The following is a 26,741-nucleotide window of genomic DNA, read 5'->3' as shown; positions in this document are numbered from 1 at the left end:
ATTCCCTAAAATCAGAGAAAAATCTAAAATAAATTATTTTCATGCTTTTTTCATCTTTCATACCTCAAATACTATTGTAGACTCTTTATTCTATTTTTCACTAATTTTTGAGAATTTTCAAGAATTTTAGGTATAATTTTTAATTTTGCCCTTCCTTGATCAAAACTTTTCAAAATGACAGTCCTGTCCTTCTTTAGATTTTCCTTCAAAAATTGTTCTACTATACTACTTGGCCATTGGTCTATCCTAAGTTTCTCATTTTTCATGTTATAATTAATAGGATATGACAAGGAGAAGTTGGGTTCTTTCCAATTTTATCACAAAACCACTTGATTACAATTCCTTTCTTCCTTACTCTGTTAACCTATTGGAGTATAGTTAACAATAATGTTAATAAAATGGTGGTACACACCTAGGACTAAGAATTTTTGTTGTAGAGTATGAACAAAACACACATCATTCTCATTCCCAAATCTAAGAGACCTCGGTCATTCAAAGGTTTCAAACCAATAAGCCTTTATAATGTCATTTACATGATTATTTTTTATAATATACTTTTAGCGACTGATCTACTTTGTTAGATTTAAGGTCTTACTCTGATAGGAAAAAAATTAGCTTATATTAAAATTGATTTTTCAATCACTTTTAATAAGCTATCATGGAATTTTATTGAATTGGTAATGAAAATAATGAATTTCCCTAACAAGTAGATCAAGATCATTCTTATTGGGAAATTTACTCCGGTCATCATTCCAAATAAAGGTACTAGGCAAGGGGACCCCTTGTCCCCTTACACATATATTCTCTTGGCAAATGTACTTTCTTGTATGATTAGCCAGCTCCAATCTTCTAGATTTTGGAAGGTAATAAAAATCTATCAGGTAGCTCAGCCTATTTCCCATCTTCTCTATGCAGTTGATTCTTTTTTATTTCTAGAAAGTAATGCTTCTAATTTTCTCTCAGCCAAGCTTATATTAAACATCTATGCTCTTTGGTTAGGACATGAATGTAACAAGGGTAAATCTTCATTGTATTCAGCCCTAATGTCCCACACCACATAAAGCAAAATCTATCCAAACTTCTAGGACTTCACTTCTCTTCAAGATTAGGTAAATATCTTGGTACCTAGGTTGACCTAGTTAGAAGCAAGGCTCCCATATTGTCTTGGCAAAGCCAACTTCTTTTACAAGCATCTATGCTAACCTTAATTAAATTTGTCTTGGCCTTTGTTAACATACATATCTTGTCTTGTTTTAGCGTAAAACTACTTGTGATAAGATAGATGCTTCTTGCACCATTTTCTTGGGAACCCCAAATCACAAGAAGAAAATTCATCTTATTTTCAGCAGTCAACCAAGGAGGTTTAGGCTTGCAACTTGCAAAGATTGTAAATTAGGCACTATTAGCTAAGCAGGTATTACGTATACTCTCTACTCACGAATCTTCTTTGCTTGCCTCCACCTTGAAGTTAAAATATATTGATATCACTACCCCTTCAATTATAAAATGGCCTTATGACTCCACTAGGATATAGAAGGGAATAGCTGAACACACTAATGTAACATTACTTTAAACCACTATTTTTGGTGGCCCATACATCATGATCATACTCGAGTTACTAACATTAAACTTGTGGTTGATCTCTTAGTGCATGCCCCCTCTACCTTGAGCCAAATTGCCCGGGATTTTCCTTGTCAAATCACTCTACCCAAGAGATATAGCACATTCAATTCTCAACTTGCCAATATCTATTCTAAATTCCCCTGATCTTATTGTTTGGTCTAGCAATTCCTCTAGTCATTATATAGTTAAAGATGAAGTTAGGCAAATTTAGGCATTCACTAGTAACCTCAATCAAAACTTGGATGACTTCTAGTCTCTTCTTTGGAAAATGCAACTACCCTATAAGCAGCTTTTGTTTATACAAAAACTACTAAATGAGGCTTTTCCATCTTTTGACATCTTGAAATTCCATCATATGAATTAATGTTTCTGGTTTATGTGTTTTTCGATGTGATGTGGAAAAAACTTTGGAGCATTTGTTTATCACTTGTCCATTTACTAAAGCCATTTGGTTTGAGGTCTATTGATTAAACTCTTAACTTCTAAATTTGATGATCTCATCTTTTGGGTCAAGCAAACACTTATTCAACTCTGCAACGATAATAACCCATATATTGCCCATGAAATCATGTACATTCTTAACATTATTTTGGGGAAGTGAAATCTAGTTGTTCATCAAGGGATGAAAATCTCTCCAGTCTCTGCTATTCAAGAATTTAAGTTCTTCAGCTTTTTCTTTGAATTTGCTTTCCAGAATTGCTCTAATGCTCAACTAGCTCACAGTTCTACCCGACTTAATCAGGACCATTTCATCCTTAATCATAATGAGTGAGGTGTCATTTTCTTTAAATGCAAAAGGAAGAGAAGACATTATTACGCAGGAGTAATTTGTTATTCTAATCAATGTATCAAATAATTTCTTTGGAGAAATACACCTGTTGTTGGTACTAAGTTCAATTCAAAATGCCTTCGAGCTGCACTTTACTAGATCAATCACTCTCATATCATGGCCCCTCATTTGAAGCCTCCTTTGTACAACCACTTTTTGACAGGTGTTTCTTACGCCTTCCAACTCTCTCCCCTAATGTTCCTTCAATCACTTGGCAAGAAATATTATCACTTATTTTGGAATTTTCTTCTTATCATATTGATGTAATCACTAAAAGTAGTTTTCTTTTCTTTTTTTTTCTTTTTACAAGATTGTTAGCATGGGCCATCTGACTATTTGTAATATTTGAACTTTCTCTCTCTAATATATCATTTTGTCGTACGTAGTTCAAAAAAAAAAGGTGTAATTAATCTTCAATAAGACTTTTCTATATGCAACCTATATATCTCCAATATATTGAACACAACTAAAGATGAATTGCACTTGTTCAAAAACTTAAGCGTCTATAAATACCTTTGAGTAAACAAATTTTCAATAAAGATTTTTTAAGAATTTTTTCGTGGAAAAATACATCTTATGACATGAATATTTTCAAGTTAATGAATCCACATCTATGTGCAGCATTTCTTCATTCTCTCTTGAATCCAGTGTTCATTTTTCTTTCTCCCAAGTCAATCCATCATTTTTAGATTTTCGTAAAATAGTTCTATAGGAAGGAAGGGGATGAAAGATTACAAATTAAGTTGAATTGAGCTGAATAAATTTGATTATGTTGTTAACTTCTTGAGAAAATTACAGCACTAGCTCGTTCCTTGAAAGCAAAATATATAATGCTTACATCATATATCTCTCTCTCACACACACATACACACAACAGATAAAAGTGGAACACACACATGCTTCCTCACCGACACATCTTCCCTTCAAACATATGTTATCAGTGTTTTTATAACACATCAATAATTAAGACCATCCAAAGTGACAAAATATAAAACCCTTCATTATTCGTCTATACCGCCTATTTGTTAACTTAACCAACCGTGTATTCATTCCGAATTCTCGCATTCCTTGCATTTCTTGACTTTCTTGTGCTTCTTAGTTCTTTTGGAAATTGCCAGTGGGGGAATACTCTGTTCATGCCTGAAAACATTCTCTGGATCAACCACACTCTTTATTTTCAGAAGTTTGTCAAAATTACCCTTGAAATACATCTTTCCCCATGCACTAGCTTCTTTATAGCTTGTACCTTTCTTCTTATTCATGCCCAGGTCAAGATCCCTATAATTCACATATGCTTCTCTTGGCGATTTTGACGCATAAGCTGCCATGTAATCATAAAGCCCTCTCATCCAATCTATGTGTTGTGTGGCATCTTCATTTTTGTTTTCCCACAACGTAACATACTGAATTTTATACAGTGTTCCGTTTCTGTGAGGGAAAGGGCTATCAGATTCTGCAAACTTGCTCATCATTCCTCCATAGGGGTTCCAGATCATCAAGGGACTTTCTTCTTCTAGAAGCTTCTTCCACAAGCCTTCAAGCCCAGATTTCGGAATTGGGTCTCGAACAAAATCAGATTTGGCTTTGAAGTAGTTCTTGAACGATGAATTGCCTTGAAGCAGAATTTCCGGGGGTGTGTCTCTTGGATAGCTGGCGATGTAAAGCACAGATTTGATCCAGCTTGTTTCGTAACAGTCTTTGATTGTTAAGCCAAGTTCAGGGAAGCTTTGCTTCATCACTTGAAGGAGCCTTTTGGGATCTCCCAAAAAGAGCGCGTTATAGGACGTTGAGATTGTTCTGCCGGCAGTTTTGTTGCCAATTGGTTGAATCAGTACTCTAATGAACAAATTCTCTTCAATGAATGGCGCCACCTGTCACAAATTAATAGATTAAAGCTTTAATCACTGTAATAATACTACTTCACGTTATTAATATAAGAATTCATTTGAGTTTTATTTTAAACCTAAATATAAGATGTTAATTCACTTTGTCTTTTATATTTATTCATTTCTTTTTAGAATAGTCCTTATAATAATGATAATCCTAGCCAAATACACTTAATTAGTAAGGATACTTTAGAAAAAACAACACCTATTTATTATAAATAATTACCTTAACTAATTTTTTTAATTTTATCAAATTAGTTAACTAGTTATTATATTAAAGATAGTATTATAGTTGTATTTTCTTACTCACCTCAAACCTTTTCTTTAATAAAAGTAGAAGAGCAAGGAAATTGTTGAGTGATAAAGTTAATGTAGAAAAGACACGGGACGTGACGAAAGAGAAAGTACTCTCACTTTTTGTGGTTCTAAATGTATACATGAGACTTAAAAATCTTGTTTAAATTTGTTAATGATAATTATTATGTAAAAATATGTATGACGTCACCTAAAATACCCCTCCCTCTATTTTTTATATGCAACCCCTTTCTTTAACTATTTAAATTTAAAGGTGAAGTTTTTCACATGAAGAGCGATCGCTAAATGAATAAAAATGATATAGAACAATGAAAAAAACTATGCAAAGGATAATATATGGAAAAAAAAATTTAATAAAAGAAACAAAAAATATTAAAATCTTATATTTAAAATCAAGACATATTCATCAACTAGGTCATATATATATTTGGAATTGGAGGGAATAAATTATATATTTAATCCAACTCTATTACTGATAATAATTGCATGAAGCATGCACAGATATTATTCAAATTATAATATGAGCATTAAAACCTCTCCAAATTTATGATTTAGCTTAGGTGCTCATCACTCTTGAAAAGGACCAAAACTTGTTAGATCTTAGCCATCTAGATTATTTTTAAATGAAAATTTTATTTTTTAAAAATGATAATCAAGATATTGTTTTTATTTTAGATTATATACTTATTAAAATAATTTTTAAAAAATTAAAATAAAAAATAAATTAAATTAGATCTGAACAATTTAAATTTGATAATTTTAGAGTGATGAGCACTAAAGTCATTCCACCAACTTGTAGGCTCTACTTCCCAAATGGAACCACTACTGCACTTCTTTCTCCATTTTTATAAAATGCACTAATTACATCACATAACATCTAGTTATAATCTATTTTAATAAATTAATTAGTATAGTAAAAACAGTATGTTATATGCATCATTTAGAAACGATAAATAATGCGACTGAAAATAATTAAGGAACCAAAAGTCCCATCATCATTACCTGTTGCCATCTATGAAGAAGTGAAGTAGCTCCCTGCTCCAAAGTTTTGGTAATAGTAAGAACGGTCACAGTCGGAGGAACAGGAACAAGCTTGATCTTCCACCGTAAAAGTATCCCAAAGCTTCCTCCTCCTCCGCCTCTGATAGCCCAAAACAGGTCCTCTCCCATGGCTTTTCTGTCTAGAATCCTTCCATTCGCATCCACAATCTTCGCATCTTCAACATTATCCGCTCCCAAACCGTACTTCCGCATCATCGAACCGTACGCCCCTCCAGTAATATGCCCACCGACACCTAAGCTCGTACACAGACCCGCCGGGAATCCGTGCACGGCGCTCTTCTCATAAATCCGGTAATACACCTCGCCGATGGTCGCGCCGGCCTGAACCCAAGCAGAGTTGTCTTGGATATCGACGTTGATGCCACGGAGCTTGCCGAGATCAATGACTATGAAGGGCGTCTCGATCTCTGAAACGTAAGACATGCCTTCGTAGTCATGGCCTCCGCTTCGAATTCTGATGTGAATGTTGAGCTTCTTGGAGCAGATTACGGAGGCTTGGACGTGGGATTCGGAGGTGGGAGTGAAGATGAGTTCGGGTTTTGGAGCAGAAGGGAGTAAGTAACGGAGGTTTTGGGCGGAGGAATTGAGGACAGTGGTGAAGGAGGAGTTGTATTGGGCGTAGATGGAGGCGAAGAAAGGGAAGGATTTGTCTGAGTTCAGAGAGAGACACTGAGCGAAGCTTTCTTGAAGGGAGGGTTCTGAAGAAGAAGAAGATGAAGAGTGAAAAAGTAACGGGAGAAGGAGAACTGAGAAGCGTAATGAGGTTGAAGACGACATTGTTGGTTTTGTCTGTGTTTGGGATTTTCCCTTCTTGTGATGACGAACTAGGCGCTTAGCTTGTGTCTCTATATATAACGTAAATCTACTGTTACACACTTCTTCCTTTCGGGTTTTGTCAAAATTTTATGGTTCTTTTGTGTTGCATCGAGCCTATAAAAATAAAACAGTTTTTTGTGCGTAATATAATTTTTTTTTGGGAAAATGACAGATAAAGCCACTCCAATATATACAATTTCAGTTTGGGTCCTGGAATTGTAGAAATGACAGATTGGGTCATTGACCCAATCTGTCATTTGTATAATGAGGGCAAATGGACAAATTTGCCCTTCTGATGTAAAAGCAAAAAGAATTATACTGAAGCAAGGAAATGTCGATGACACTTATGGCTCTGTAGAATTATACTGCAGAAAGGTGGAGAACGTTGGACGGTGGGATCTTGGAAGGTGGTTGAAGCAAGCAAGGTTAGTAATTTCTCACACCACAGTTATCGTCTATTCATCCTGGGGTCTAATCACGGTGGTTTTGTTCTTCATTTTGAAGTATTGTGATTGTGGGTATGGTTGGGTAGACGTTCTTGGTCTTGAAATCTAAATGAGGTTGAAAAAAGCAAGTGAAGTAATTTTGTGCACCACAATCTTCGTCTTTTCATCCCCTACCATGATCATTTATCAATATGGGTCTATCAACGTTTTCTCCGACGAAGCTGATACAGTAAATGGGGTTACGTACAAAGGTCGAAGCATGCGTACTTATAGCGTTTCGTTGGTATAGTGAAGTTCGTATTTTTATTTGCCTGAGCTGAAGCATTTATCCATAGGGGTTTGTTGCTTTTTGGTAGGGTTTACAGTGATTAGTGTTGGGGAATGGAGGATTGTTTTTGGGAGAAAGTCGAAGCTGATTGCATGACATTGAAGTTTGAGGCATGACAGTTATGATAGGGTAGATATTATAGTTAATAGCTAATGTTAAAGTGTGAAAGCATAAACTAAAGTTGTTAATGAGTGAAGAGGTACTGTCATTTATCTTTATTTAAAGAAGTGAGAAAATATCATTATCGGTGAACTAACGTAATGATTATTCAATTGTTTCAGCTTGGCTTGCACAATGAATTGTAATATTGGCTCCACTCCTGGGAAGGAATTATTTTGTTACTTTCATGTAGATGGAGAATTTGTTATTAGTCCTGAAGGTCAAGTTAGATATCATGGAGGCAGAGTACATGCAGAAACGATAAAAGATGGAATGACACTTGAAGATTTAAGGGCAACTATATCAGAATGCAGTGGTTATGATGGTAGCAGTTGGGACATGAAGTATACTGTCAAGTATGATGAGAGGACATTAATTAATCTTGTTGATGATAGCGGAGTTAGAAATCTTTTTGTGCATAATGACATCATTGCGCATGTGTATGTATCATTGAAAGGCAATGAGACTGAAAGACATAAAATCAATGATCAAGAAATGTAAGTTATAAATTTCTTCTGGTTGAAGTTGTTATTTGTTGTGCTAATGTAGTTAATGTGGGAACAGATATTGTTAATATGCTAACAATTGTAGTTATCGTGTATGCAGAATTGAGACAGAACCACATGAGATGACTGATGCGCAAATGTAAGTAAAAAATTTTTTGCTGGTGTAAGTTGCTATTTGCTGTGCTAATGTAGTGAATGTAAGAACAAATGTTGTCAATATGCTAACAAATGTAGTTATCGTGCATGCAGAATTGAGACAGAACCACATGAGATGACTGATGCACAAATGTAAGTAAAAAAATCTTTACTGGTGTAAGTTGCTATTTGCTGTGCTAATGTAGTGAATGTAAGAACAGATGTTGTGAATATGCTAACAAATGTAGTTATCGTGCATGCAGAATTGAGACAGAACCACATGAGATGACTGATACACAAATGTAAGTAAAAAAATCTTTGCTGGTGTAAGTTGCTATTTGCTGTGATAATGTAGTGAATGTAGGAACAGATGTTGTCAATATGCTAACAATTGTAGTTATTATGTATGCAGATCCGAAATTGAAAGATGGTTGGGATTGTCACGCCAGGAAATGGCTGTATCTTATATCAGTTTGGGAAACGATTATGAGCATGTGAGTCATGAAAGTACTGCTGAATGCATTCCTTATCAAGTCTCAAGTGGCTCACATGTAGGCAGTGATGGCCCGCATGAAGGCCCAAGCTCCAGTGGAGGGAATGCAGTGGCACAAATTACTGAGATGAACTATAGTAAATGGTTGGAACTTTTTACAGGCGTGGGGCAGAAAATTGCACATGCTGGTTTGTTTAGGGAGTATTTGTACAAGTTTAGCATCGCACATAACTTTAAGCTTAAATTTTTGAGGAACAGCAAAGAGAGAATGTCTGTCATTTGCAAAGTGGAAGGTTGTCCATGGAAAATATGTGCAAGTGCATTGGGGAAGAATGTTCCATATCTTCGTGTCACCACATTCATTAATGAGCATGTCCATAGTGCCCAAGATAATTTGCAAGTTAGACAGTGTGCAAGATCTAATATGACATCCTGTATAATTATCGATGAGGTGAGGAACCATGTTGACAAGCGGGCAAGTGAAATAAGGACAAAATTGCAAACAGAATATGGTCTGAATGTTACATATAAACAGGCATATAGGGCGAAGGAGAAGGCAATAGAAGACATACATGGTAGACCTGAACATTCATATATGTTAATACCATGGATATGCCAAAGGCTGAAGGAAACCGATGAGAAAACAGTAGCTGAATGGGTAGCTGGTCCTAACTACAGATTTGAGCGTGTGTTCATCGCATACGGGTGTTGTATAGAGGGTTTCTTGGCTGGTGCTAGACCCGTTCTGTATGTTGACGGAACTCATTTATCTGGACCATATAAGGGAACACTCCTCGCAGGTTCAGCATATGATGCAAATAATGAGCTGTTGCCTTTTGCAATGGCTATTGTAAAGGGAGAGACAATTGATGACTGGACTTGGTTTATGTCTATGATTAAAAAGATAGTTGGCTCAAAGCCATTAACTATTGTGTCAGACCGTCATAATGCCATAATAGGAGCTGTACAATCAGTGTTCGGTTCTGACAGGCATGCTTATTGTTATAGGCACGTTAAGGAAAACTTTTGTGCAGAGTGGCTGAAATTGAACAGAGGTAAAAGGAGCAGAACACGCTCCAAAGAGGATGCATTAATGCTTCTTAATAAAATTGCATGGGCTAGGGTTGACGATGAATTTGACAAGGCAATGGCAGAAATGAGGGAGTTCTCTCCAGAGTTATTTGACTGGCTTAACAATCATGGGGATGTAGATAAGTGGGCTGTGAGCAAGTTCCCATATAAACGATGGGATAATATAACCACCAATATTGCTGAATCATTCAATGCTTGGATGGTCAAGGAAAGAAAGCACAATGTAGCCCAAATGATTCATGAGCATCGTGAGAAAGTTGCGAAAAAGATGCAAGCATCAAGTGTGGCAATGACAAAATGGAAGAGTTGTATAGGGCCAAAGATAGAGACCAAAGTAAAGGAAAATGTGGAGGTTAGTAAGCAGTTCATTACAACAGATTATGGTAGGGGAAATGTCAATGTCCAAACCTCACGTGGACACCACCGAGTGAGTCTCAGCTTGCACCATTGTAGTTGTGCAGAGTGGCAGATGACGGGGATTCCATGTAGGCATGCTTGTGCAGCGGTGAAAACTGTCCATGGTGATATTTATGATTACATTGAGGGATGGTACAAATTTTCATGTCAGCAGAAGATTTATGGGAGGTGCATGATTCCGGTGGTCACAATTGACATGCCAAATTTAAATGACTATAGGATGGAGAATATATCTAATCAAATTTTGCTGCAACCCCCAATCACAAGTCGGGCTCCTGGAAGGCCTAAGATTACAAGGCATGAGTCACAATACCAAGACAAAAAGATATACCGCTGTACTCAATGTCATCAAGTTGGACATACTAGAAGGACGTGCAAAAACCCAAATCCAAGTTGATTTGGGATGTACACCATGTGATGCGTCATTTTTTTGTTAGCACTGTAGGGCCATTTTTTTGATTGAAAAAATGTAAATAGTTTAATGTATTGGCCATGTTGGTTTTTGGTTAATGGCCATGTTGGCATTATGTTGTTAGGTATGTTTTTTGTTGGTCAATGCTTTAACTGTTATTGTTATATCATTGTAATTACTGTGGACGGTTGGGTGAGTGATGTCCTTGACAATGAAACATTAAGTGGAAGCATTATCTTAATGTCCACTTGTCATGAAACATATGTAAATCAGTTATTGTGATGTATTTGATGATTATTGGTTAATGACTAAAGTGATGTTGTTATTCTCTATTCTATTGTTGAAGTTGTGATGCATTTGCTGTCATGTTATATTTCCTATCTACAATTATGCTACTGTGAGTAGTTATTGGTGCATGACAAACGTGCATGTAGGTAATGCTTAAACACTTCTAGTGAATTGTTGATCAGATGTGGGTAATAACCTCATCACTTGTACTGGCTCTCAATGAAACTCCTCACGGGCCATTTCTGCGTACGTTGATATAGTAAGTAGTTATTTTCTACACCGATGTAGGTAATGCCTACACACTTCTAGTGAACTGGTGATTAGATGTTGTTAATAAGGTCATCACTTGTACTGACTCTCAATGAAACTCCTCATGGGCCATTTCTGCGTACGTTGACATAGTAAGTAGTTATTTTCTACACAGATGTAGGTAATGCATACACACTTATAGTGAATTGTTGATCAGCTGTGGGTAATAACCTCATCACTTGTACTGGCTGTCAATGAAACTCCTCATGGGCCATTTCTGCGTACGTTCATATAGTAAGTAGTTATTTTCTACACAGATGTAGGTAATGCCTACACACTTCTAGTGAACTGGTGATTAGATGTTGTTAATAAGGTCATCACTTGTACTGACTCTCAATGAAACTCCTCATGGGCCATTTCTGCGTACGTTGACATAGTAAGTAGTTATTTTCTACACAGATGTAGGTAATGCATACACACTTATAGTGAATTGTTGATCAGCTGTGGGTAATAACCTCATCACTTGTACTGGCTGTCAATGAAACTCCTCATGGGCCATTTCTGCGTACGTTCATATAGTAAGTAGTTATTTTCTACACAGATGTAGGTAATGCCTACACACTTCTAGTGAACTGGTGATTAGATGTTGTTAATAAGGTCATCACTTGTACTGACTCAATGAAACTCCTCATGGGCCATTTCTGCGTACGTTGACATAGTAAGTAGTTATTTGCTACACAGATGTAGGTAATGCCTACACACTTCTAGTGAATTGTTGATCAGCTGTGGGTAATAACCTCATCACTTGTACTGACTCTCAATGAAACTCCTCATGGGCCATTTCTGCATACGTGGATATAGTAAGTAGTTATTTTCTACACTGATGTAGGTAATGCCTACACACTTCTAGTGAATTGTTGATCAGCTGTGGGTAATAACCTCATCACTTGTACTGGCTCTCAATGAAACTCCTCATGGGCCATTTCTGCGTACGTTCATATAGTAAGTAGTTATTTTCTACACAGATGTAGGTAATGCCTACACACTTCTAGTGAACTGGTGATTAGATGTTGTTAATAAGGTCATCACTTGTACTGACTCTCAATGAAACTCCTCATGGGCCATTTCTGCGTATGTTGACATAGTAAGTAGTTATTTTCTACACCGATGTAGGTAATGCATACACACTTATAGTGAATTGTTGATCAGCTGTGGGTAATAACCTCATCACTTGTACTGACTCTCAATGAAACTCCTCATGGGCCATTTCTGCGTACGTTCATATAGTAAGTAGTTATTTTCTACACAGATGTAGGTAATGATTACACACTTCTAGTGCTTTCTCAAATCGAACTAGTGAATGAATATAATTATTCATTGCGCACCACTAACTACAAATCAGTGACTAGTTATTTGCTTAAACGAATATAGGTAACGATAAAAATGTTATAGTCATCCTTTAAATAGATCTAAGTACTGAACTTAATAACAAGTCGTAACTTGGTAATCACCCAGAATTTACTATGTACATTACCGGTACAGCATCATCCCCTATGAAATTACATGGTTACTATTGAAGAAACCTTTCCAAATTGTCCTATACACATGTAAATACTAATTCTTGACACTCTTATTGAGTTGATCGCTGTCGTTTGCTTTTTCTAGTATCTTCTTGTTCCTCCAATAGTGTTAAGGCAGCATCACGACATGCATTGTTAGGATGATTAACCATCCACCACATTAGATCACGCCTGAATTGAGCCACTTGATCCTGCACAGACATTGAGTTCCTCGTCACATAAGGCAATAATCAATCACAACAAACAATAATTAATTACATAAAACGTACAGGAGTATAATTAAGCGCTGCCTGTGGATGCCACGATTTTAACCATAGCATAACATAGACTCCACAGTCCTTGCTGCACACAGCATGTCATGACGTGTTAACAATTTTGCCCAATAACATCCAGCCAACCAATCAATTTAAAGAACAAAAAAGTTAATCACACTCACATGTTGTTTTGTTTTGCAACATCAGGATAAATTATATCAGGCTTTGGCTTCTTCCCAATCAACTTTGGCTGAACCAATTCTATAATATCGTGAAACCGGTCCCGCTGGATAAAACAATAGCAATCAATGAAATAAAAATGGAACAGATTAATTATAAACAATAATTGGTACATACACAAATGTTGTGGAACTTTTCCATATCGTCAACAATTGTTCCCTTCTGCTTGTTCTTTTTCTTTGGCTGCCCACTAACATATACGTTCAGTGAATCCAGCACGTAGAAGTTCATGACCTTCGGCTCCAGCACAAAGCAGAACCAGTGTTGGTCTACAAGTGCTGGTCCCAAAATCAAGTCACAATCCCCAATGTTGTAACCAACATGTTCCTCTTGTAGTTCCTTCTTGCTCACTGCAACACTCCACCCTGGACTACAAAGTTTGGACTGCAAAATATGACACTATAAGCATATTGACGTAAACTATTGCTGAAATTAAGTAATATTACAGCAATCTTACCATCAAGTAGGCATCAAATATGTGTCGTCTAACTTGTCCACCCCCCTCTTTTATTTCTCCCATCAGCATGTGGCACACCATTGACATGACCTGTTTGACACATGAGAAAATTTTTAAGTTTCAGCTTGCACAACATCTGTTATACACAATAGCTAATCAGGTGGAGATTTCATTACATGGTTACTAACTCTATGCATTCCACCCAATGACCTTAGATCATCACGAGTTACATGGAAGTCATACAACTCAACCAACCTCCTGCAGATCAAGTAGTCATTTTGCTTACACAGGCCACAAAAAGTTTCATTCACATTTATTTAATAGCAATAAAAGGCTTACTTGTCACCATCAGCTGAACTGCACATTTTGGAGACAGTGATGAAAAATTTTTCCTTGTCATCCATCTTCCGGTTTGTTCTCTTCACAACCTTTGGCACAACCCAGGGAGACTGTAGTTTTGGGGCGGGCTTCATCGGCCTTTTCGATCTTCTTACTTGTTCTGCCTTGTCCGGTACTTCCTCTTCATCCGATGCTCCTCCTTCAGCATCTGGGTGAATGATGGTGATAGGAGATAATTGCAATGCTACTTGTTCAATATCTTCCTCTTCACCTTCTTCCTCCTCAATATCATGCTCAGAATCTTCATTTTCTCCATCACCATCCCTGTCCTTCGCACCATCATCTTCTGCATCACCATCCCTGTCCTTCTCACCATCATCTTCTGCATCACCATCCTTGTCCTTCTCGCCATCATCTTCTGCATCACCATCCTTGTCCTTCTCGCCATCATCTTCTCCATCAGCTTCACCTTCAAGTTGTTCTTCCTCATGGGGCCGTACATGCCTTTTATTGTTAGATTTCGGCCTGTACTCCCTTCCCAGCTGTACCTTCATCAGCTCATTGTCAACAATAGCCACAAGTTTGTTGCTATTTTCTCTAATCATCCCCACCAACCTCTCACGCAAATCCTTCAACTCCTATAGGAAACCAAAAAAATTTTCAGTATGTATTGTTATTTCAAAAATATTTGAGAAGGTTACAGAAGTTTGTAAACATGACATATTACTAAATAATATAAACAAAATCACTATTTAACAAGGTTGCCTTTACCGGGTCTAGATAAGGTACAGATTCGCTTCCTCCCTTATTATCAGGCACTCTAGCACGCCCTTCTGAATAGAGAAGTCCAATACGGCTCTTTCTTTCTTTATTACTCATTTCGTTGACCCTCTTATCCGTCCAGAATGATATGGCCTCAGTGTGGTCATGCTTTGCACTTTCAGTTATAGGAAAATACTCAAGCAAATATAGCTGTATCACCAATTAAATGACATTAACACTGTTACAGTGGCAAAACAATAACTAATAAAAAAAATGCATACCAGTAACAGGTATATGCATCCACCAACATTGCAGCTGCCATCCTGCTTCCTCACAACCCTCAAATAATCTTCCATCTCCTTCGACAGCTCTTGCACCACAAACGTAGCCCAATCATATTCCACAAATGAATCCTTTGTTGCAGCCACCACCTTTATTAGTCGCTCACTTACTCTTCCACTAGAAGTGGGGCATAACAGAGTTCCAAGTGTGTGGAGCATAAACAACATTTTAAATTCATCACCCTTCTTTTGTCCAGATGTTATCACCTTCAAAATATCTGTATAAGACTTCTGGAAATAATTAAGCCTAAGGCTTATAAATGCAGGGTCGTCCTCAGTAACTTCAGATGTCACCTCCCTTCTCCCAACATGGGGTATGCCTAGGAGCATTTGCACATCTACTGCATCCAGTTTTCTAGACATTCCCCTAATGAGAAATTGCTGCGTTGGTGGATCATATGAACGCATCATAGCAGCACAAATGTCTCGAGGGAGTCTACGAAGTCTCAACTCTAGCAACCTTGACAACCCCATTGCTTGAACCTCGTCTTTCAGATCCTTGTTGTCCTTAACATACGCTGCCAAGGAAATGAACTGTCCTAGTGCACTACGACAATGAAAAGGAAGCTGGTAGTTGCTCGTTGTTGCCTTTGGTGGCCTTGTTTTCTTTGCCTCATCTTTATATCTTTGTCTCTCTGATTCAGGCAGTTCTTTCCATGCCTTTGTCACTGCTTTAGTGCATTGGGTCACATTCTTGAACTTCTTCTTACACTTATTCATAAACTCAGTTCTAAACAGAAGCAACCCGCTCCTCACAGGTTTAGATGGACCTTGTTCATCAGCTGACATATTTGTTATCCTGCAATAGCCATCAATTTTCATCAACAACCATCATCACCTAATCCCTTCAAACATTTCTATAACAAGAGAACAAACCGAACGTCTCCAGTTGTAGACATGCAGGAAACCAGTTCAATTTCAATGACGTTTGCTCCAGATACAAAAATAAATCCTCAACAATTCAAATACATGATCTACGATGACTTAATAAGGAGCAGACCCAATTAGCAATCTTTTTGCTTGAACTGATTGTTTTTGCAACATGCATAGAAATAGTGGACTCTAATAATCAAGGATACATTATTTCCCTCCACCCTCACTCAGCAGCCATGCTTGACATAGAAGAACGACCTTAGATACTCTGTTCTACGGGTCTGTCTACTTCCAAAATAGTGATGCCCAAGCAAAATGATGCAATTGAACAATTATATATATTCATGTCAAACGAAATAGTTCAACCTTTAACAGAAAAAATTATACCCACAAGACAATGCAAATTAGAACTCATTCGTAATGATCAAAACACTTTAAGAGTGAGTTCATCAACAATAGCCAGAAAAAGTTCGGAATCCCCACAACATCAGTTCTGTAATCTCTATATTCAAATTACTTCCTCTGTAACAACCTCGCCACCTTGCCGCTAAAAGAACTTAGTGTCATTTTCTCGGATTTTTTCAGGAACAAAATTTTTTCCAACCGAATCAACAAACGCTCGCGATAACAGTATACGCAGAAAAACAGATTAACTACAAATGAAATGAAACAATGTTATTCGAGCCGAGAAAGAAATGAACGGAGAGAACCTGAATAAATTCTTTCACAGCCACTGAATGAAGGAAAGAAATGAGCGCCAATGCCCTAATTTCCCTTCTTCTTCTACCACCGGATTTGCTTCTTCTACCACATGCGACTGGCAGCCCTTTTCTCCCTTCCTGAAATCTGCCTTCTTCACAGAGAAAAATCGCTTCCTCCACGGTCTCGTTGCTTCCCGCCTCTTGCTCTGTTTCTATTTTCACTCAGCCGTCGCAAATTTGTCCTTGTTTAAAATTGAAATAAGGGCGAATTTGTCCATTTGCCCTCATTATGTAAATGACAGATTGGGTCAATGACCCAATCTGTCATTTCTACAATTCCAGGACCCAAACTGGAATTGTATATATTAGAGTGGCTTTATCTGTCATTTTCCCTTTTTTTTTATAGATTCTTTTTATATGCATGATGAACGATTATAAAGATAATATTAAAAACTTTAGAATTAGGAAAGTAAAATGTAAATTGGAAAAAATCCGCAGTTAAAAATTATATTGATGAGAATGATTTGATAAATTTTCATACAGAAAAAAAAAGTATGACTTTGAAAGGGAATTTTTCCAACTTTTCCTAAAGTATGTTGTTTGAAAGCATAAAAATTATTTTTAATAGTTTTAAAACAAAATTTTTTTGTATTTTTGAATTATAAAAAATTGCTTTCCTCAATTGTTTTTGCCGACACTTTCCTTAATGTTATTACTGCAGTATTAAAATTAAAAATAAGAACATAACTTAAGAGTCCTTTTTGCGGTGACGTGGAGGGATGTAGTTGACGTATGGCACACGTCACACATATGAGAGCGTTAATTGGGTCACGCAGAGAGTTCAATGTTCAAATGGCCAGCCTCAGATTGTATTTACGTACTTGACGATGTATGACTCAACTCCAGACTGAACCACAAACACGTTATTGTAATCAACCTTTATTCCGTACTTTCTGCGACTAAACGTGCATTCAATTTGTCAGATCACACGATCAAGGCCGCTGATTCCTATAAGCAGATGAACTTTTGTAATTTTCTTTCTTCGCTTCTTCTGGACTTTCCTAACTCGTTTAGAATATTATAAGCAATTATCCGTTATAAACATATTTTATGAGATAAAATTTTTTTCACATACTTATCTCGTATTAAAAATGAAGCACACTTCATTCAAAAAAATAATAAATTATGAAATTTTATTGAACCGAAATTGGACTTTGATATTTTGTACTCTAACAAACTATTGAAATCCTAAAATTTTGAGATCCTAATTACTTATGGCCTGTTTGGTTGGATTTCATGTAATCCTAATATAAAAGTCTGATTTAATTATTTGGTTAGGCTTTGTAATGTAAAAAAGATTATATTTTGGTATCCTGATTCCCTTAAGCCTACATCCGGATTACATAGATAGATCTTATGAATGGGGATTACAAGAGGAGAAAAATACATTATTACCCTTAAAAACAATCAGACAATACTTGGACCCTTCTCCTCCATCAACACTACTAATTGCCCCACTCTTGGCCTTGACAGCACCGCAGCCCCTATGGAACCCCATCCCCAACCTCCTTCTCTTGCTTTCCACCCACTCATCGTCATTTTATTCTTCTTTTTCTTCTTGTTTTTTTTTTTTTGAATACAAGGGACAAGTCGAAACTTGGATCGTATCATTATTTTCCTTAATTTTCTTCTAGGCGTAACTTCTATGCACACCCACATATCTTTAACCCCAAGATCGAAATTGGACTTTGATATTTTGTACTCTAACAAACTATTGAAATCCTAAAATTTTGAGATCCTAATTACTTATGGCCTGTTTGGTTGGATTTCATGTAATCCTAATATAAAAGTCTGATTTAATTATTTGGTTAGGCTTTGTAATGTAAAAAAGATTATATTTTGGTATCCTGATTCCCTTAAGCCTACATCCGGATTACATAGATAGATCTTATGAATGGGGATTACAAGAGGAGAAAAATACATTATTACCCTTAAAAACAATCAGACAATACTTGGACCCTTCTCCTCCATCAACACTACTAATTGCCCCACTCTTGGCCTTGACAGCACCGCAGCCCCTATGGAACCCCATCCCCAACCTCCTTCTCTTGCTTTCCACCCACTCATCGTCATTTTATTCTTCTTTTTCTTCTTGTTTTTTTTTTTTTGAATACAAGGGACAAGTCGAAACTTGGATCGTATCATTATTTTCCTTAATTTTCTTCTAGGCGTAACTTCTATGCACACCCACATATCTTTAACCCCAAGATCGAAATTGGACTTTGATATTTTGTACTCTAACAAACTATTGAAATCCTAAAATTTTGAGATCCTAATTACTTATGGCCTATTTGGTTGGATTTCATGTAATCCTAATATAAAAGTCTGATTTAATTATTTGGTTAGGCTTTGTAATGTAAAAAAGATTATATTTTGGTATCCTGATTCCCTTAAGCCTACATCCGGATTACATAGATAGATCTTATGAATGGGGATTACAAGAGGAGAAAAATACATTATTACCCTTAAAAACAATCAGACAATACTTGGACCCTTCTCCTCCATCAACACTACTAATTGCCCCACTCTTGGCCTTGACAGCACCGCAGCCCCTATGGAACCCCATCCCCAACCTCCTTCTCTTGCTTTCCACCCACTCATCGTCATTTTATTCTTCTTTTTCTTCTTGTTTTTTTTTTTTGAATACAAGGGACAAGTCGAAACTTGGATCGTATCATTATTTTCCTTAATTTTCTTCTAGGCGTAACTTCTATGCACACCCACATATCTTTAACCCCAAGATCGAAATTGGACTTTGATATTTTGTACTCTAACAAACTATTGAAATCCTAAAATTTTGAGATCCTAATTACTTATGGCCTGTTTGGTTGGATTTCATGTAATCCTAATATAAAAGTCTGATTTAATTATTTGGTTAGGCTTTGTAATGTAAAAAAGATTATATTTTGGTATCCTGATTCCCTTAAGCCTACATCCGGATTACATAGATAGATCTTATGAATGGGGATTACAAGAGGAGAAAAATACATTATTACCCTTAAAAACAATCAGACAATACTTGGACCCTTCTCCTCCATCAACACTACTAATTGCCCCACTCTTGGCCTTGACAGCACCGCAGCCCCTATGGAACCCCATCCCCAACCTCCTTCTCTTGCTTTCCACCCACTCATCGTCATTTTATTCTTCTTTTTCTTCTTGTTTTTTTTTTTTTGAATACAAGGGACAAGTCGAAACTTGGATCGTATCATTATTTTCCTTATTTTTCTTCTAGGTGTAACTTCTATGCACACCCACATATCTTTAACCCCAAGATCGAAAGGCCTCAAAAATCATTCAACTTTGAGATCTATTTACCATCAAATCCATTTTTGACCAATCACTTCCTTACTCCTTGCTTTTTTACTTTTTTGTGATGATTTTTGATTTGTGGATTTGCAATGAGGAAGAAATACAAGATGCAAAAGGGAGGCCTTTTTTTTTACAAGGATATTTTTGACTTTTTAATTTTATCTTAATTAAGTAAGTATAAAAAAATTATATTTCATTACCACATTCCTAATATTATACCAAACAAACTTACATAATCATTATTACGTTACATTATATTCTCACTCATTACATTCCCTACTATTCAGTGAAGCAAATGGGCCATTACTAGTCTCTCTGTTTTTCTTTTGGTTTGGTCTTTTATTAGTCGTCTTATGGACAAAACGCTTTACTATTATGTTCTTGAATATATAAGCCAAATTTTAGAATATTATTTTTAATTAGACGTTCTCAAAAAACAGTAATGTGTTTTTAGCACTAAAAATCCAAACTTGTTTTTGTTTTCAAAAATTGGGGAACCCTTTTCTTCTTCATTTACCCATTACTTAATATTAGTTTGATTATTGAATCGGTTGAAACAGTAAGTTAAGAATTGGTAGTCCAACTATTATTAAATAAAAATCAGCCAATCATAATTAAAATAATCTAATTTAATTAAAAGATACAAAATATATTCATATATACGCAAAAAAGTAATAATTGAATGAAAAAGATATTAATTCACAAGTAAATAGAATATAAAACCACCAATGTACGATACGATAGAAATGTTTTTTTTCTTCTATTATTTTATACTAAAAATATACGAAAAAAAATATCAAATCCAATTTGATTGACTCGTCTAAAACTCTTTAATTGGACTCACTAAAAGACTAATTCATTTATTCACTAATTTGACCAAGCGAATAAAATGGGTTTGAATAATGTGATTTTATCAGTGTCTTTCATGTACTAAATTGTGGTTACGTCGTCATCATATCTTTAACTTTTCATCAAACATTTGGTTCATTATAATAAATGATCTCAAACAACCTAATCTCTAGGTTCACGCGTCCCTAAAATTTAAAAGTTTTGCCCATGAGGAGTCCTGTAAAGCAAAATTCCGAGTATTTTTAAAGTGCCCCACAAGGCCACAAGTGTTTGCCGAAGGGGGGCCAAAAAAAAAAAAGAGCCCCACAAGTAATTTTAAATAATATTTAGGAAGACCCAAAAGATAAACTTGCACGTTAAATATATAAACAATACGACCAAGAAAGTGATAAAGAAGATGCTGTTTTGTTTGTTTATTAAATTTTCTGTCTTTATTTGTAATATAATTTACGTTGTGGTTAATTATAGAGGCACTGAGTCATCATATTGGGTACAACTGTATGTGTTCCTTTTCCTGGTTATGATATTTTAATGGGTCACGGCCCATACTTCAATTTATGAATTAAAAAATTCCCTCACTATTGAGAACTTCGATCACAAGCCAACGTTTTGAATGTCAATCTACTTCAAACTTTTTTTTTTACTTGAAATAACTAATTCAAGCTTTTTAAATATATCCTTTATTAAAAACAATTGACTTTTCGTTTAACTACACTTAACATTTCATAAAATAATTTCTAAATTAAAGTACAAAACCTTCAATAATACTTATTTGATCCATATAATGTACGATACTTTCTGTGTGTATCAAGCATATTAAGAAAAGGAAAAATGACAAATAAAGACCCTTAAATTAGCAAAATTACAATATGGTCACCTAAATAAGCCAAATTATCATGAGGGACCCAGTCTCAAATTGCAAATAGCAAATGTTGGTGAAAAGACGAAATTACCCCTCAGTAAATCAGCTTCATTAGTGATGGCTGAGACAAACAACGTGATCGTGGCGAGCTTGGTGGTGCACAAGGTTGATAATCAAGTAAGTAATGTTTCCAATATTTCTAAGTAAACTCTTCTTCCTCTCTACCCTCTAAGGCCAAGGAATGTCATGTTGTTCTTGAATGTGGTGAGTGGTACTGTGGGTCGTTGGGTGATAGGTATGGGGGGAGTGAGCGGTGGAGTTGATCATGGAATAATATTGTTTGAGGAGGTTTCGGTTGGGTTGAGCTTCAAAATATAAGCATTTGTAGTCAGATTGTTGACCTATGATTTTCATGACGCAAGTTACCACTGATATGTGTTAGTAATATCACGAATGGGAGAGTGGGGGAGGGGAAATGGAAGGAGGTAATGATTGTTACTTTGAGTGTGAAGTTTAAGGTGGTGCAGTGGGGGGAGGGGAGTGAAGATCTTGTCATTTAGAATGTCAAACTTGTAAAACCCTAATGTCAAGTGGGAAAGAGAAGAGGCAGTTGGTCTTGATTTCTAAATGCAAATGATTCGTTTGATTGAATAAAAGTATACTGAAGCTAATATATTTTTTATATGTAAATTGTTGTTTCAGATTAGCATGACAAAATGAACTGTAACAATGGGTCAAGGTATTGGAAGGAATTGTTTTGTTTTTTCCATATTGGTGGGTATTTTGAAAGAAACAGTGAAGGTAAAGTTAAATACGCTGGAGGGAGTGTGAGAGCAAGCAGCATAAAAGAAGGGATAACACTGGAGGAATTAAGGGGGACAATATCACAATGGGTACACAATGATGCTAAAGGGTGTGAAATTAAGTACACGGTTAAGTTTGCTGAGAGCACATTGATTGATCTTTATCATGAAGGTGATATTTGCAATATGTTTAGATATAATGATAGCAGTGGTCATTTGTATGTAGCAGTGAAAGGGAACCAAAAGGAAGCTGGAGCAATGAATGATAGAGAAATGTAAGTGGTTAAAGTTTACAGTTGACAGTTATTATTCAGTAATGGATTATTGTTAATACCTAAAGAAATATTGTTATTATGTGTATTGCGTAGCAGTATAAAGTTGTTATTTGGTAATGAATTGTTGTTAATTTGTATATAAATCTTGTTATTAAGGTAATGAAGTTGCAGTTCGAAGTTGTAATTTGGTATTGAGTTGTTGCTAATTTCCATGCAAATGTTGTTATATTGCTTAGTCTGTTGCAGTAGTTTGTTATTTTGTAATGAATTGTTGATATTTCCCATACAAATCTTGTTATTATGCTAACTTTGCTATAGTAGAAAAGTTGTTATTTGGTAATGAATTATTGCTATCAGGCATAAAAATGTTGTTATTATGCTTAAGTCTGTTGCAGTAGGAAGTTGTTATTTCCTAATATATTGTTGCTAATTTTTATTCGAATGTTGTTATTATGGATGTAGGGGTGAGAATTTGTTTGGGTTGTCAAAAAAAACAACTAAAGGTGTGGTAAACCTTAGTAATAACTATGAACCACTCAGTGTTGACTTTGGTGTTGAATGCCTAACATATGAAGGAGGGGTTTTAAGTTAAACAAACTTCTGTGATGGTTCAGGGAGTGAAAGGACATTGGGGGGTAATTTGAATTGCATGAAATAGGTTGGAGTTTTTGCAGGAGTAGGGCAATATATTCCACATGCCCAAGCTTTTAGGGAGGCTGTGTACTAGTTTAGTATTGCACAGAAGTTTGCAACAATATATGAGAAACAGTAGGGAGAAGATGAATGTGAGGTGTAAAGTGGAAGGGTATCCATAGAAGATTTGTGCAAATGTTGTTGGGAGGGATACTCTTTTATTACATGTGACCACATTCGTTAATGAACATATTCATTCAGCACAAGATAATCTAGATGTCACTTATGCTGGCAATGCTACGTTGACATCATCAATAATACTTGAGGAGATTAGGAACCATACCAAAAAGCGTCCTACTGAAATAAGAAGACACTGGAAAGGGAGTATGGTGTGAGGCTAACATATGCTCAGGCTTACAGAGCAAAAGAAAAGGCCATGGAACACATACATGGAAAACCGAAATAATCTTATTTGTTCATGCCATGGATATGCCAAAGATTAAAGAAAACTGATGATAAAACAGTTGTTGAATGGGCTACAGTTGGTAATACATTTGAGCGGGTTTTCATTGCATATGGTTCATGTGTTGAGGGTTTTTTGAGTGGTGTAAGGGCTATATTATATGTTGATTGTAACATCCTGATTTTTAGGCCTAGAAGTATCAGAAATAGCCTAAATGAGATAGGCTACCAGACCCCTTTTTAGTAGAGGTCTTAAAGATGAGAAAGAAAGTTAAAGCAGTTTTAGGGACTAAACTGCAAAGTGAATGTTTTAAGGGGCTAAAGGGTAATCAAAGTTAGAGGCTCCAGTAAAGTCTCAAAGGCCCAGAAAGAGAAAAGAGGCTAGATACAGACCAAAGGTTAAGTTAGAAGCCTCAAAGAGATTGTTTTATGAGGTTGAGCCTAAGCAGGGGTAAAACCGTAAATTCAGAAAGTTACGGCCATCAGGGGTAAAAATGGAAAGTACTTAGAAAATTCTAAGAAAATCCCAGAAAATGGGAAATAATATTCTAAGACTCTTTTGTGAAGAGAGATGATGAAAATACCCCTGAGGTAACTTAAAAGGAATTTAGAAGTTTATGGCTCAATTTAAGATGTAGAGGTAGATTTAATTGTTTGAGTCATAAGGAAACCTCAGAAAATTATGGTAAAATGGGGATGTATGATCTAAGAGACTGTAGAAAATTATAAAATTAGTCTCATCCCTAGAAGACAAGCAAAATGGCTTTAAGAATACTTAAAAGCCAGTTGTGCCCAAAAAAGGCATTTTAAAGAATGATTTTTAAGTGGGGCTATAGGTTGAGTTATGACCTGAGAAAATTCACAGATTTTCTCTAGAATAGGAGGAATTTTATGATATTTTTGGATGAATTTTTGGAGCTCTGGACTGAATAAAATGCTCCAGTCAAATATTAAATAATTTTGTCCCCTAAATAGGAGACAAAACCAAAGAAAATATCTAAAAGCCATCATGACGATGCTGAGTCAGCATGCTGAGTCATCAAGCGTAATCATGACACCGACGAGTCATCATGCTGAGTCATCAAGCGTAATCATGACACCTACGAGTCATCATGCTGAGTCACCAGAAGATATTTATGGACAGCATAAAAATCAGAACGCAGTATGGGAATATTTTAGACAATCTTTTGTCTACCCATTATAGCGAAATCTCTACTGCATGACTCAGTAAGGTTAAGTAGCCTGTCAGTAGAGCTAATTATTTTCATCTATGCTCCTCTAAGGTGGCACCATATATGTACTTAATTAAGATGAGAAAATAGTGTCAGAACATGTCCTGGTGGTACAGGGTAAGTCAGGACCCGAAAAGTATCTGATATGGTGTAAGATTGGCTTGATAGGTGGAGAAATAATTAAGGAGATATTTTTGCACGAATTTCCATTTATTTTCTCCCTATTTTAATGCCATAAATGATGAAAGGACATAAAAGTGACAAGTGTACGGTTAGATGAGAAAAAGAAAATATTACGTGTACGGCTAGATGGAAGACACGTGTACGGTCGGATGCGAGGCACGTGTGCGGTCGGATTAAAGACATGTGGCTTGATGATGTAAGCATGATGTCATCATGATGAGGTAAGCATGATGTCATAGGACACTTGTCACCGTAAGATCAAAAGAGAAAATGGACGGTCCAGATCGAGCCACGTATTTTTAAGATCAACGGTCCAGATTCGGTCTGTTTTTCTATAAATACCCCCTCCCCTCCCTACCATTTCGTCCAAGCATAAGGAATCCATGGGGAAGTTCTTGCAAAATGGTTTCTAGAGAGAGAAAGAAGAGGGAGAAAGAAAGGCCAAGTGGTTCCAAGCCAGATCAAACTCTAAAACACGGTATGTGGTGGTTATAGCACCTGATTTTATGCCTATTTCGGATTAGTTACTGTGCGTATCTGATTCTGAAATTTTTCATGCTTAAAGTACACTCTGTGAGCTTTAAATCCATAGGTAGAACACTTCATTTGGATATGTGTACGATTTATGGTGATTTTTCAAAGTTAGGGTTTGAAATCTGGAAACAGTGTTGAACTTTTGGAAGAGTTTCGAGTTCCGTACAGTTCCGGTACTGTTCGGCGTAGAAATGGTTCCTGAAACTATTTTTCATTTAAATTTAACTTAAGTATCTTTCAGTGAGACTTGGAAGCACTCAATTTGGAGTTTTCTAGAATTAATTATGAATTTTCAAAGTTGAGCAAAAATTCTGGAAATTCTGCGTGAACAGTACCCGCGAAGCAAAATTTCCAGATTTGGTATTCTTGAATCTAAGGCCATCTAAAGTGGTCCTAATTGACAAGAAATGGATCTTAAGGATGGGAAATGATAAGATTTATGTTAGAAAAGTTGGAAAGAAAACCCTAAGACTAAGAGAAAGGGTTGAGGTTCAAGAAAGCTAGTCTTGAACTTTATGTAATCTAGTGGTCCTAATGGTTTGTATGATCAATGTGACTATGTTTAGGACCTTTGGAACATCCAAGAGGATGTTTGGTGATGTTGACGGAATGTCCACATGGTTGGAAAGACAAGGAAACCAAAGGAAAAGCAAGGGAAAGCCATGTTACAAGGTAGTGAACTTACCTATACTGTGTGCTTGATATGTATGCTTGCATGATGTGATTGTGTTGCCATGATGTGACTAAGCTATGATGAAATGTTTGCAAAGTTATGTTTGCAAGTTTATGTTATGTTTTGCCTTGGCAATATGTTATGGAAGCATGAAATGCTTTAGCTTACTTTCCATGGCATTCATGTGTTAATGTTATAACATGTCATGCATGTACATTATGTCTTGCATGCTTATGAAGGGAATTGAAAGACGACGCGCA

The 26,741-nt window shown here is 36.1% G+C and overlaps 1 protein-coding gene across 1 annotated transcript; it reads right to left on the bottom strand.

Annotated features, from left to right (window-relative positions):
- Nucleotides 1-3,200: 3,200 nt before the first annotated feature.
- On the bottom strand, nucleotides 3,201-6,644 carry LOC114746082 (berberine bridge enzyme-like 13). The gene is made up of 2 exons (XM_028934265.1): nucleotides 5,656-6,644; nucleotides 3,201-4,323 (listed from the first exon to the last, which is right to left on the bottom strand). The coding sequence occupies exons 1-2, from the start codon at nucleotides 6,490-6,492 to the stop codon at nucleotides 3,499-3,501; spliced, it is 1,662 nt and encodes a 553-aa protein (XP_028790098.1). The 5' UTR covers nucleotides 6,493-6,644; the 3' UTR covers nucleotides 3,201-3,498.
- Between the last annotated feature and the right edge of the window lie 20,097 nt (nucleotides 6,645-26,741).

Source organism: Neltuma alba, unplaced genomic scaffold, assembly GCF_004799145.2.
Source record: "Neltuma alba isolate B1F8T4 unplaced genomic scaffold, ASM479914v2 tig00004884_pilon, whole genome shotgun sequence".
In the NCBI taxonomy this organism is placed as follows: Eukaryota; Viridiplantae; Streptophyta; class Magnoliopsida; order Fabales; family Fabaceae; genus Neltuma; species Neltuma alba.
Note: the sequence above shows the minus strand (reverse complement) of the source record. Positions and strands in the feature narration are given on the sequence as shown.

Bases quoted from the DNA above. Each gene is read 5' to 3' on its own strand.
- LOC114746082 (XM_028934265.1), bottom strand. From the start codon at position 6,492: ATGTCGTCTTCAACCTCATTACGCTTCTCAGTTCTCCTTCTCCCGTTA. The intron at 4,324-5,655 runs GTAATGATGATG...AATTTGTGACAG, and splicing joins TTCTTCATAGATGGCAACAG to GTGGCGCCATTCATTGAAGA.